The sequence below is a fragment of the Phocoena sinus genome, chromosome 14 (genome assembly GCF_008692025.1).
Source record: "Phocoena sinus isolate mPhoSin1 chromosome 14, mPhoSin1.pri, whole genome shotgun sequence".
In the NCBI taxonomy this organism is placed as follows: domain Eukaryota; kingdom Metazoa; phylum Chordata; class Mammalia; order Artiodactyla; family Phocoenidae; genus Phocoena; species Phocoena sinus.
Genome location: NC_045776.1, coordinates 58,498,950 through 58,512,897, shown reverse-complemented (window position 1 = coordinate 58,512,897; position 13,948 = coordinate 58,498,950). Strand labels below are relative to the sequence as shown.

General features: G+C 40.5%; 1 protein-coding gene across 3 annotated transcripts in view; it reads right to left on the bottom strand.

Annotated features, from left to right (window-relative positions):
- PTPRM (protein tyrosine phosphatase receptor type M) overlaps positions 1–13,948 on the bottom strand; it is a 765,589-nt gene that overhangs the window by 449,000 nt on the left and 302,641 nt on the right. For all 3 annotated transcript variants that reach the window (XM_032602620.1, XM_032602624.1, XM_032602619.1), the window contains exons 4-5: positions 10,825–10,903; positions 1,059–1,174 (exon numbers count right to left, since the gene is read on the bottom strand). In XM_032602620.1, coding sequence (XP_032458511.1) covers positions 1,059–1,174; positions 10,825–10,903 — 195 coding nt within the window. The remainder of the gene's footprint in view (positions 1–1,058; positions 1,175–10,824; positions 10,904–13,948) is intronic.

Below are 13,948 nucleotides of genomic sequence, written 5' to 3'. Positions count from 1 at the left end.
TACGGGATTTAAAAATAATAGAGTGTCAGGCAAATGTGACACATGACAATTGTTACTACACGGCAGAAGGAGACACATGATAGGTGGAGAGTGACATATATCAAGGAAAATTCGGCACGCGTGGAACAGAAGCCCAAGTGGAACGGAACAGGCGCAGAGAAGGGTTAGAACATAACGCAGCTCAGTCGCAAACTAAAATAAGTAAGTAACCAACCAAACCAAAACAAAACCCACAATAGAATCTGTAAGGAAAGGGGGGTAAAATCAACACTAGTCAAGGTGGAGAACAAGCAGCCTATAGATCAATGCGCAACAAGAAGCAATAAGAATAAAATTGGAGAATTCTACGGGGGAAACCAAACCCAGAGTCTAAAGAAGTGGGGGGGCGTGCTGGTTAGGGGGGACAGGTCACGTACTCCCGCTCATTTGGTCAGAATTCCTGAAACCCTTGATCTGTCCATGAAACTACTGGCCGTGCAAAATACAGTTGGTGGCGTTTGAAAGACAATAAAACGAGACACACAAGTTATGATGACCCTGAAAAAAAGTCTGCTTAAGTGCTCAAAGGTAAAAGGTGTGCTATTAATTTATAAGTTTAAGCTTATTGCTGCAGAAATGAAAATTACAGAAAGGCCTATAAACTAGTGTGTGTGTGTGTGTGTGTGTGTGTGTGTGTGTGTGTGTGTGTGTGCGTGCACGTATGCTTCTTTGGGTTTTTTTCCAGAGGAAGAGTGGGGGAAAGGTACTGTATTTTGGACTCCAACATATTGCTCCAAAAGTAATTTGGTAACCAGATCTTCCAAATGAGATGGCTAAGCAGAAGCAAAGGGAAAAACCAGAAATTCACAGCAAAGTTTGTGGAGAACAACACTGAGCTTGTCTAGAGCTCTTTGTAATCTGGCTACTTACTGCGAAAGAAGGAAAAGAACTGGGGAAACTGCTCAGAGCATCCATCTCCCGTAGGGGCCTGACACTGACCCGATCTCTGGGGCGCTCCCCAGGGGACACGCACTCTGCCCGCTGGACTCTCTCTGAACCATGAAAGTGAGTTACCGTACCTGTAACCAGAGCCTGTCGCCGGCCACAGTCCTGCCGATGGCACTGCACTGGAAGGCAGCAAACTGGCCCGCGTTGACCTCCACGTTCTGAATCCGCAGGAAGTGAGGCGTTCTGGCTGCACAAAGAGAAAGAATTAAACAGGTTAAAAGTCGAGATCTGAACTCATAGGTGTCTTTTTTAATCTATCTGCAATTTCCGGCCTTTCCCTTTTGTTTACCTTTGAAGGAAAGAATGCCTTTGCTTCTAAGAGCTTTAAAGATTTCATTAGGATTGTAAAAGAGATTCTGGAAGGCTCTGGTGTGTTCTGCAACAGCCAGGCATTCTGGGATAGGATCAGGCTGAAAGAAGATACTTTATTGTCCCTGCTGTGCAAATAATCATAGCTCAGCAGCCTTCTTGTAATAACAGACCTGTATTAATAAAGATTATACTGAGGCCTAATTGATGTTTTGAACAAAAACATATTAGATATTTATACTAGCAACATGAAAAGAACAGTAAGAAGTCAAATGCTGGTGCCAAGGAAACTTTTTAAGCCAAGTACAGAGCTGTGAGTAATATATATTTTAATACAACTCATTGGTATGCAGCATTACTCGTGTAATCTTTCCCAGCTACCAAAAATACTATCCCCATAGACAGATTCTGTGAAATTACGTTGGGACTGCTATAGCACGGCGGTGTTGGCGGATCCGGATTTCCAATTCGAGAAGAAAGAATGATTCCAACTGCTAAACAGCATTAAGTCTCATAACATACATCGTCCATAAGGGACAGCTGTTTAAATAAAGGATCACTCTGTCTGACCTGAGAAGCACAGACCCATTTCCACAGCACACTGAAAATGTGTGTCAGGACCTGGAGTGACAGGTCAGGAATGAAATTTTATGATAACTTCTACTTTTAGGAAAACATTCTCTTATCAAAACAAGGAGAGAGAGAGAGAGAGAGAGAGAGAGAGAGAGAGAGAGAGAGCAGCAAGAGGTGGGGTGGGGGGAGGTGAGGGAGTAGAAAAGAAGACGACAGGATGCCAGTGTTTTCTGGGAGGGATGGATAAACCTGGATGACAGCTAGAAGGCATTCTTTATGCCTTGTCAGCCTCCCCCCAGGGCCAACGTGTCTCTGGACCACATCTAGACCCTTTCAAAGAATGGTACCCCACTCCTGGGCACCCAAAGATGATAAACAAGCACTAAACGTTAGCCTGTAAAAAACATAATTAGGAGTGGAAATGAATTAGTATCCAAGAACAAAGAAAAATGCATTTTAATACCAGTAACACAGAGGAAACCCCCATTACTAATTTGGAGGCCACCAATACCTCAGACAATGCATTCATGATGCCTGGCAGGCAAAATGTCCTAAGTAACTTCTAAAAAACCAGTATAACTCTGGGTCATTGTTTCTAATACTATTATATTAACTTAAAGCCCTGTAAACTATTTCTCATTAACTTAATCAAATTCCCCTTCGTCAAGAATAACAGCATTCTATGGTTTTAAAGATCTGTGTAAAAAATCCCTGCATCAAATTTCTCTTCTACTCACTGTTCCCAAGAAGCTGGAAGACCCACTGCTTTTAGAAAATGGAAAAAGGTAACGTTCTTTTTGAGCATTTCAGGGGCCAGAAACTTTTCCATTGATGACTCACACATGTTCTGTGAGGAAGGTATTTTTTTCCATTTTACTTGTGGGTACTTGGCTACTAAGCGTCAGAAGCAGAGTGGAAACTTTGGGCTAGCCAGTTCCAAAGCTCAGGCTCTGCCCATCAGGCCACACTGCCTCGGTGAGCCTTGCAGCCCGGTGTCTGCCTTCCCCATGCTCTCATCCCACCAGGTATGGCTCCCAGTCTGACTGCTGGAATTCCAGCTACTTTCAAGGACCTTCTCCAATGCTTTTCCTTCCATAAAGCTTCCATGGATTCCCTTAGCTTGCTGTTAGACCCTTGAGATAACACATGTCCTCCGTCAGGACATCTCACTGAGGTTACCCTCTCCTGTCCATCTCATGGCCTCCTAACTCTGCTTGCCTCTGGCTGCAGGTCACTATAACGCATTGGGTCTCTAACACAGAGTGTTGGGTGTGTAGCCATCTTTCATGACAACTTGGGTTAAGGGGGTGTTATACCTGCGGCTGCTGGTCTGCAGTGTCACCGCACGTGGTTAAGCTCAGGGTCAGTTCAGAGCCTATGCTGAAGGGTTGTTAATTATTTTGAGTATCACCCCTGCTGTATCCTCCCATAGTTAGCATTGTTAGAATACTTTTGACACAAATTGCTGAACTGCTTTCCTTAGAGTGTATGACAATTGGCATTTCTACCAGCAGAGTAGAAGAGTACTCTTTTTACCACGCCCTCAAAAATGCTAAGTGTTAATTTCTGTAATCTTCCTGGAGAATCTGATTAAATATATGTGCTCTGCTTCATCAGCTTACTTAACAATAATAAATAACAGGAATATCAGAATTGTCACTGGTTCTGCTATAGGTCTGTCCATCCATTGTAGGTCCGCCCTGGAAGGTTGTTTTCCTAAGGGCCCTGCTTCTAGCAATGGCTACTGAACCAAAGAGAAAGACATAGCAAAGCTCATTTATCAATACAATTTGCTAATTGTATTAGGAGTTCTATTAGAATATAACTTACATTTTTAATTTGGTGGCCAAAGATAGGATTGTGTGATAGTATTTCTGTACCCCCATCCTTATTAAGACATGCTGCCCAGAATGAGGGCTATCCCTTCTCCTTTAGAATGGATTTGATGTTCAGTACGGTTTTCTCAAAGACACCAGGGCTTATTACTTGCACAGTAAGGTTAAGAGTCTAAGGAATTGATACCTCTGTTCAAATTGTATTTTGGGAGGGTTCTTCTCTGAACAGATTGGCTGTGTTCAGTTTGGGAAATAGTGTTTCTTGGTTGAGAAGAAGACTACCAGGAAAAAAAAAATAGTCTGACTAAAATAATAAAGCCATACCTCCAATGGAAACCAGATGAATATAGAAAAACCTATTAAGTGTAAACACTTTTATCAGCAAATTATCCTTTTCAAGCACGAGAATTAATTCAATTAATTAATTCATCCACCAGGGTGAATAAGACAAAGGGGCTATGGAATTCTATGTCCCAGATCAGTTTCCTCCAAGATCATGAAGGTTAAAATTTCTACTGGTGACATTTGTAAGTTTTTTCAATAAACATCAAAGGCATACATAATCATTCCAGAGGTTTAAGATGCCTGGATTCTCCCTGCTTAGTGCTGTAAACCCTACAACTGTTTTCAGTTCAGCATAATATGTGTTCAAGCTCAGGCTCTTACTACCTTTGAATAGAAGCAAAAATTCTTCAACCCGAGCCTTAGTGGATTTTTTTTTTTTTAATTTGCAAAATAAGGATTTAAAAATAGTACTTATTTCATAGGGTTGGGATAAAGATTAAACAAGATGCTGGCAGGAGGACGTATTCTGTGTGCCTGGTACTTAGCCTCAAAAATGTTCATTATTATTTAAAATAATGGATCTATCACTGGAAACTGGAAAAGACCCCAAGAAAAAGAGCTCCACAGCCAGAAAAGTTTCAATTCCACGCTCAGCTGCGTGCTCTGAACCTTGCCAAACTAATTGTAACACAGGTAGAGCACCATTACAGTGGAAAATTTCAATCTATCCCATACTCAGGAAGAAAAATTCTCTCTTTCTCTCTAAATTTATAGGCCCATTTGTCTCCTGGATACCCTTTCAAAATGCTATGCCAGTTTTTTTCCTAGAATCTGCAGGAGTTCTGAAAACTAAATATCTTCCATGAATACTAAAAGGTTTTTGAGTACAACTCTCCTATTTTTTCATTTCTGCCATATTCTTTTGTTTCTTACTAAGAAAACAGTTTTCAAAAGAATAGAGGTTTTCGGGTATTAATTGATCTCACATCAGCATTTGATCCCAAAGCCAGGAATTATCATTGACCAGGATGCAATTCTTTTTGTAGATGTCTCATACTATTGATTCTTCAAAGCCTGCACCAAAACACTAACAACAAAATCAGAGAACGGTAATTTGCGACATCAAAGTGCAAACGGGAATGGACAAAAGCGGACTGTGCCCTGACCCCTTTGTATTTTCATTTACATTTTAATGTAATGGCACAGGTTGAGATGGGCTGCAGCCACGCCCGCCCGCCAGAATGCACAGTCAATGCTTCTCTCTATTTGTGTAGCACACCATCACAAAGAAGAGAGCCAACTTCTGCTAAAAAGAACAGCTGGGACTACCTGAAAACAATCTATTTTGCAAACATTTTTTAAACTTTTAAAATGGACACTGCTAAGTTATCCCATCTAAGAAATCAATCAATTTAGCTACTTAGAGTTAAAATCGGCAGCTAATTCATTCTCGTGGGCCAATCAGGATGTAGGCCTAATAATAATAATAATAATAATAATAGCTAACATTTATTGAGCTCTTAGAATGTGCTAAGCTCTGTTCTAAGTTCATTATGTACGTTAACTCATTTAATCCCTACATTTACTTGTGAGGAGAGCATTGTCCTTATTATTCTCCACTATGTGGGCAAGTTTATAGGGCCACAGAGGCCAAGAAACTCTTGTGAGCAGGAAGCTCTTAACATGGTTCAAGACAAAACTACTTTTGTTTTGCTTGAGAGGTGAGAATGGATCTTAATGGAATAATTTGTCAAGGGAAAAACAGAGTCAACATCCTTATCATAGAAGAATAAGCTAGGCACTGTGTACAAATAACTTTTATTAGTCACCCATCTCTTGAAGAAGAATGATAGTCCACTGGAGAAAAAGCCAAGCTAAGTTCCCATGTGTAAAATGAAGAGAAAAGCAAATACCGTATATTAACGCATATATGTGGAATCTAAAAAACTGGTGTAGACAATCTTATTTACAAAGCAGAAATAGAGACACAGATGTACAGAACAAACGTATATATACCAAGGGGGAAGGCGGGGTTGGGATGAATTGGGAGATCGGGATTGACATATATATACTATTGATACTATGTATAAAATAGATAACTAATGAGAACCTACTGTATAGCACAGGGAACTCTACTCAATGCTCTGTGGTGACCTAAATGGGAAGGAAATCCAAAAAAAGAGGGGTATATGTATACATATGACTGATTCACTTTGCTGTACAGTAGAAACTAACACAACATTGTAAAGCAACTATACTCCAATGAAACTTTTTTAAAAATAAAAATAAATAAAATGATATAAACTCAATTCTGAGTTCTGTGTGTCTCTCAACCAAAGCACATGGGTCAGTTTTTATTCAACAAACATAATTCAGAAAACAGTTCCAATTTTTATATGTCTCTGTTATTCTTATTTTAGTCACACTGTTTAATGTCCATAAAAATTTAAATTTGAAAGTAGGCAAGCAATGTTTGAGTGTGCAAATAAATATGAGTGAAAAATTAATTTTGTTTTATAAAATAAGAATAAATTTGAACCTAGGATGCCATATTATGAGCTCAGCATTTCTTAAATGTTTAAAGAAACTGCTGACTTATTTCATATTGCAAAGTAGTAATACAGAAATGTCTTGGATTTTTGTATTCATTTTATCCTATATATGGCACATAGGTTTATGAGGGTTTTTGCAATCTTTTTCATTATAATATTATTTTTTTAATTGGCAGAAAAATAATGAGGCATTATTCTGTGTAATTTTTAGATTTCAGAATTCAAGGCATCATATATGCAAATAACTTCATATTTAAGGTGTTATATGACAACATATAACAAAGACTGTACACTGTAACCCAGTGAGATTTATCCTGGGAGTGCTAGATTGATTTAACATCCAAAAATCAATCAGTATAACACACCCCACCAATAGGATAAAAGACAAAAGCCATACAATAATCTGATAAATAATGGAGTTCAGGAAATGCTACCCAAAATATGGCACCTTTGCATACTGAATAAATTAAGCTGAAGGAGTTCAAGAAAACAGCAGTAGCAAGAAGGTCACTCTGACCTTCCCTTCCCTTATCCCCTAAACAGGCCATAAAACCCTCACGTGAGAGGTGCCCTCCCCGCACCAGAAGAAAGGAGCTTTCTTATCTCCAAAGACAAAGGTTCACCAAGAAGAATCAACGCTCGCATCTTATTTGTCTTCCTCAGTTTGCCACACTTGCTGTACAATCTCTATCATATCATATTCCTCCATGAATGTCTGCTCTTCACGAGAACCAGCATAAATACACCAGGTCTGTTTCTGCAGGTCTCCATTTCCTTACGAGGCTCCCATGTCACATAAAACATACATTAAATGTATCTGTATGCTTTACTCCCATGAAACTGTCTTTGTCAGTTTCATTTTCAGACCCAGTCAGAGACCCTAAGAGGGTCAAGGAGAACTTTTTCCTCTCCTACATACATAAAGGAAAAGCATTTGCTAAAACCCAGCACCCTTTCATGATTGATTTTTTAAAAATACCCAACAAAGAAGGAATAAAAGAGAATGTCTTTCCAGATAATGAGCATCTATGAAAAACCCAAACCCACAGCTAACATCATACTGAATGGCGAATGGCTGGAAGCTTCCCTCCTAAGACAGGAACATGACAAGGATGTCTTCTCTCCATTTGTACTCAACATTGTCCTGGAGGTTCTAGCCACAGCAATTAGGCAAGAAAAGGAATAAAAGGCACCCAGATTGAAAAACAGGATATAAAACTAACTCGACCTAAAGATGACACGGGTCTTGAAAATTCTAATGATCCACAAAAAACAATCAGAGTTTATAATAAGTAAGCTCAACAGGGTCTCAGGATACAAAATCAATATACAAAAGTCAACTGTGTTTCTATACACTTGCAATGAACAATCCGAAAAAGAAATTAGGAAAACAATTCCATTTATAGTAGTATCAAAATAAAACACATAGGGACAGATTTAACAAAAAAAGTATAAGGAAAGAAGTTCAGTTAGTACCCTGAATACTGCAAACGCTATTGAAGGAACTTTTAGAAGACCCGAGTAAAAGGAAAAACATCCCATGTTCCCATGCACTTTGAGTGGATGAATTGAATGATATGTGATGTTAAAATGCTGCATGGCTTACAAGATATAAAAATACATATCAGCACCACAAGGTAATAATAGTAATACCCACCTATGCATAAGTTACAACCTACTTAAAAACAGGAGACAATGTTTTGAAACTGAAAGAAATGCTTCTTCAGTTTCTCCTACTAGGATTATTGAACCAAATTCAAAATATAGTTTTAGCATGTGTACCAAATACAAAAATTACCTATCTTCATTAGAAGTGGTCTGAAGCCACTGCACCGCCGTCTCCACGTTTCAAGCTGATCTGGTATCTTACTGTCACTACGTGAAAATCAATTTTATGAGCAACTGTATACACTTAACAGAACAGCTATTTTTTAAAAAAATGTCGTAATGTCTACTCATAAACCTATATGAATCCAAACAGGGGCCTTTAGAGTGAAGTAAATAAAGTTCAGCAGTTTTGCATCTTCTAGGAAAGCATAGTTTTGGATATGAAATACGTTTCTTCACGATGTAAATTTAATGAACATCATCAACATTTCAAAATAATTGATTATGATTTAGAGATCTTGATAGGAAAGCCCTTAGAATACAAACTATAAAGCTTTCCGTTTTAAGACGAAACGACTGCTTTCTTTAAAATCTTTATTTGCATGTTTTCCCCATAAACTTAGCGATTCGGGAAAAAATAACTACAGAAAGGCCATCACCAAAACCATTCAAAGCTCACAGTTCAACACGTTGTTGTAGCATCCATCACCTTGGAACAGAGCCTGTTTTGTGATTCTGTATCTCCTAACAGCAGTTTGCAAAGCCAATTAAGTATCAGCACCGGTATTCTCCGAAGGAGAGACGTAAACTCCATTTCTATGGCTGCAGGCAGCTGGGCTTGGAAAGAATGCACAAAACTGCAGGAGACACATTTCAGGAAGGCTCTGATAGAAGGAAAAGCATTAAGTCTTTCTCTCTTACTGAAGGCGATGACTCGGATCCTGCGGGATGGGAGGGGCTACACCTGAGGAGCTATTTTGTTGGCCAGTGGCCACCACACCTATACCCAGGGCAGCAGGGACACCTGCCTTGTGGTGAGGTTTGCTCTGGGAAACGGAGTGCTCAGCCCATAGTAGGCCTACAGTATTACTGTCTGACTTTTTACCTCCCGGTAAGAGGTGAATCAGAGGCCCTGAATATTCATGCACATTAGAAGATCTCATGGCACTTTTCCAAGCCCGAGGCTACGACTCTGAGAATTTGGCCAAGTTCCCACTCAGGTAATTATATTCTGCTTCCTAAATTTGCCCTGCTGTTCCCATTAGGGACAGCATTGTTCATTTTCTTGCCTTTTCATAAAAAAGGGGCAGAAATTCTTCTTGAACTCGCCAGTCTTGCTGACAGAATAAAAGGCCAAGCGCCATGCTACAAAAGTAACGTCGGCCTTAGTAATGAACAAGATGACTGCTGAGCTTGGACTTGGAGCACCAGGTAAAGATCTCAGAGGGGAGAACCCCTCTGGATGGAATCAGACAACAGTGTCATGAGAGCCCATCAGATACCAACCACCCAGGCTTCTCTGAAACCGCCACAGGGAGTGATCATGGCGCCAATCTCCCAATCCATGCAGTAAAAGCAGACACTCCTGCGTGTGTTGGTATTCCTAATATCAGTGTAGATATAACCATTCTCTCATGAATTTGGGTGGGGACCTTCAGCAGAGATCTAGGATCGTCTGAATGAGCCAATTTCTCTTTTATGCCAGGGATCCTAAAACATAGAGCAGGCTGCCATCCCTGGGATGGTCAAAGATTTAATGTCTGACGATATCAATTTGGGGCAAGGATACAGGGCAAATGAAACGTCCGTGCATTGCTGGTGGGCATATAAACTGGTCAGACATTTTTCATAGCATCTAGTAAAACTAAAAATGTTTCTACCCTACCGCTCAGCAATTCTGCCTTGAAGAATACACCTCGCCCAAGCTCTCACACACCGCATGCAGAGACGCGCACACACACACACAGATGTTCACGGCAACCGTGTTTGTCATAGAGGAAAACTGGGGTGAGGGGGACTAAGTGTTCGTAGAGGAAAAGAAAAAATAGAATGTAGTATATTCGTAGGATACAATCTCATGGATTGACTTAAATACAATGCTAAGTGGGGAAGAAAAGAATACAGAGTAATTTGTACAGCTCACTACCATTCATCACAATTTACAAAAGGCAAACACAACTGTCTTGCTTTTTATGAACATGTAGTGATTATGGGAAACTCAGTGCACGTACACACACACACACACACACACACACGCATGAAAGAACATGCACATACACACATGCGCACAGGCACACATGCAGACACACACATGCACACACATATGCACGTGCCCACACGAGCACACGTGCTGGTACACCTAAGCACACACACAGACACCCACATTTGCAGACTTTTGCTTGCTCAGCTCCCAAAGTTCTATGCTGGGGGTGGATGTGGATGTTCCCTTAGTCCTTATTCCTGATTTTCACTTTAAAGACATTTAGATATGTACAATGACATCACACATGATGCACATGTTTTTGAACTTCTGGGCTACCACAGCACCACCCAGAGGCCCATCAGGGACTCTCTGAGTAGGACGGCCTCCCCCAGGTTTTAGTGCCTTCTCTTATCCATAACATAAATACACCCCCAACCACGTCCCCGGATGATTAGAAGCTGAGGTAACTTACTACACGGATGTCCTAACACCTTCACTTCATCAATGGCGAGGTAGCCTTGATGTCCAGAAGTTACAACTTCAAAAATCACCTGGAAAGTTAAGAAAGGTGTTCATTATTCACTCATTTTGTCAACTTTTACCAAATATTTCCTATATATAAGACAGGTAGTTTCAACCATTCATTGATGTTTTCCAACAATATTAATGGAACGCCCAATATCTGCCAGTCAGTGTTCCGGGTTCTAAAACTACAAAAACAACTAAGACTCAAACCCAGTTTTCAGGGACATGAACGGCGGTGGGCCAGACAGCACTGCACCTCAAGGACTCACCTCATAAAAGTGGGGCAGGGTACCATGGTTAAGAACTGATACGTGGAAGACAGAGGCTGAGTCATCTTCCAGAGGCGATAAGATTTAAATTGCTTTAAGATGACATATCTTCTGGTCAACTTCTTTGGGGAAACTCTAGCACCAGACTGAACCACATGGGGCCCTAGGTTTTATACAACTAATATATACAATTAAAATTTTAAACATATTATGAAAGAAGAGGACAGGATACTAGAAGAACATATACCAGATGGCCTCCCATGAGGAAGTGGCATTTGAGCTGATAGCTGAAGGTGAATGAGCTAACGGTGTGAAGAGGATAAGGCACCTCCTGGGGCAGGTGCAAAGGCCCTGAGGTGGACATGACGGTGGCCATGAAGAGGAGAACTGCGATCTGCAGCTATAAAGGTCAGCTGTGACCCGGCTCGGAGATCCCAGGAAACACAGCACATTAGTAATACAGAGAAGAGACTATACTAGCTGAAATTCAGATGGTAGAGTATCAATTAGGAGGAGAACGATATAAAAATCTCTGCAGTGGCAAAATCAAGAGGGCTTTAAGACTGTATGGTCCTGGGAGAAGCAGGGCAATAGAAGAAGGGCAACACGCTCTGAGGTTCTCAGAATGACATCTTTGAGATGGTGGAGCCACTTCAGAGAAATTGAGGCTAAAGGAGATAAAAGAACCAGTAACAAAGTTATCAATGTTCTTAACATGATTGCCTAAAGGTGTCTGTTGTCAGGCTAGTGTTAATGATAAAAGGTCCACATGACATTATTTTCACCTCCATTTCTACACAGCAGGAAACTGTGTCACCAGGGAGACCACGGCTCATGCAACATGAGGAGGGTCCGTCTAACACACAACCCAGCAACTGCACCACTGGAGAAATGAACATTTTCATTCCTATAAAAACCTGCATGTGTCAATCCCTATAAACAGTACTATATATAAACTAGATAACTAATAAGGACCTACTGTATAGCACAGGGAAGTCTACTCAGTACTCTATAATGGCCTACGTGGGAAAAGAATCTAAAAATGAGTGCATATATATATATGTGTATCACTGACTCACTTTGCTGTACACCTGATACTAACACAACACTGTAAATCAACTATACTCCAATAAATTTTTTTTTAAAAACCTGCACGCGAATGTTTATAGAAGCTTTTATTTATGACAGCCAGAAACTGGAAACAGTCCGGATGCTGTTCAAATGGTAAATGATTAAACCGACAGTGGTACTTCCATAGTGTGGACACACCTGACTTGGATGAATCTCCAGAGAGCTGTGCTGAGTGAAAAAGCCCATCATGAAAGATTACACGCTATTTGCTTCCATTTACGTAGCATCATGTCATGTCAACATTTTAGAAATGGAGGACAGATGAGTGGTTGCCAGGGCTCAGGGATGGGGGGAGAAGGAACGGGAGGGAGGTGGGTGTGGTTACAAAAGGACAACAGGAGCAATCCTTGTGATGCTGGAAGTGCTGAGGTCTGGACTGTGGTGATGGAGGCGCAAACCTACCCAGGTAATAAAATCGTACAGCTCGTAGCAGCGTCAGTCACAACAGCGCGGAAGGAACCCAAGTGTCCACTGATGGATAAGTGGATAAGCACAATGCGGTCTATCCATACTACGGAATATCGTTCAGTCTTAAGAAGGACAAAAAAAATTCTGACACATGCTATGATACGGATGAACCTGGAAAACATGACGCTCAGTGAAATAAGTCAGTCCCAGAAGGGCAAATACCCAGAGTAGTAAATCCACAGAGACAGGAAAGAGAATGGTGGTTGCCTGAGGCTGGGCGGAGAGGCTGGGAAGTTATTGTTTTATGGGTGCAGAGTTTCAGTTTTACAAGACGAAAGAGTTCTGGAGGTGAAGGGTGGCGATGGTTCCACAAGACTATGAATGTATTTAATACCCCTGAACCGTGCACTTAAAGACGGTTAAGATGATACATTTTAAGTGATTTGTATTTTATCACAATAAAACAGTGAAAACATTATATAGCAAGAAGTACACCCACATGCATACACAAGTACAAGTAAAACTGGGGAACTCTGAAAAAGCTCTAGATTTTAACAATGTCATTGTGACATTATACTTGAGGTTTGCCAAGTGTTACCATCAGAAGAAACTGGGTGAAGTGTACATAGGAATCTGTATTATTTTTTACTACTGCATCTGACTCCACAATTATCCCCATAAAATTTTCAATTTAAAAAAAGTAATTGTAAGTGACGATTTACTACACACAAAATATGTTACATACCCTGAGCAGATATTACTCCACTGTCTTATTTATTATTTCACATGAAGAGATTCTTCAAGGATTCAATATTTCAAGAACAAAGAGATTGGTCCAAAAACATGCGATGCGTCTATGGCGGGTGTAACTTAAAATCCCAATCTTTCTGATTCCAAATATCGTGGCATTTTCACTACTGCCCGTTGCCTGAATGAACACTGCAACCAAAGGACTGCATTATTTATGTTTGTGTGACGGATGCAAGCATGGAGGAAGCAATGAGCAGGACCCCCAATGGAAAAGCTCGGGGGCTTCCCAGATAGAAGTCATCCCAGAAACACCTGCTATACTAGACGTCCCTGTGCCAGGATGCCACCAAGCTGAAATACAAAACACACAGGGGGAGGAGGGGCCCAGCAGGAGAACAGATATGAAATGAAACTTGCTCCTGTTTAGGAGGTTAATATACATATTTTTCACTGATAGTACAGAGAAAGGAAGAGATGCACAGATATTCCTGCAATGGGATCTTGCTAGCTTCT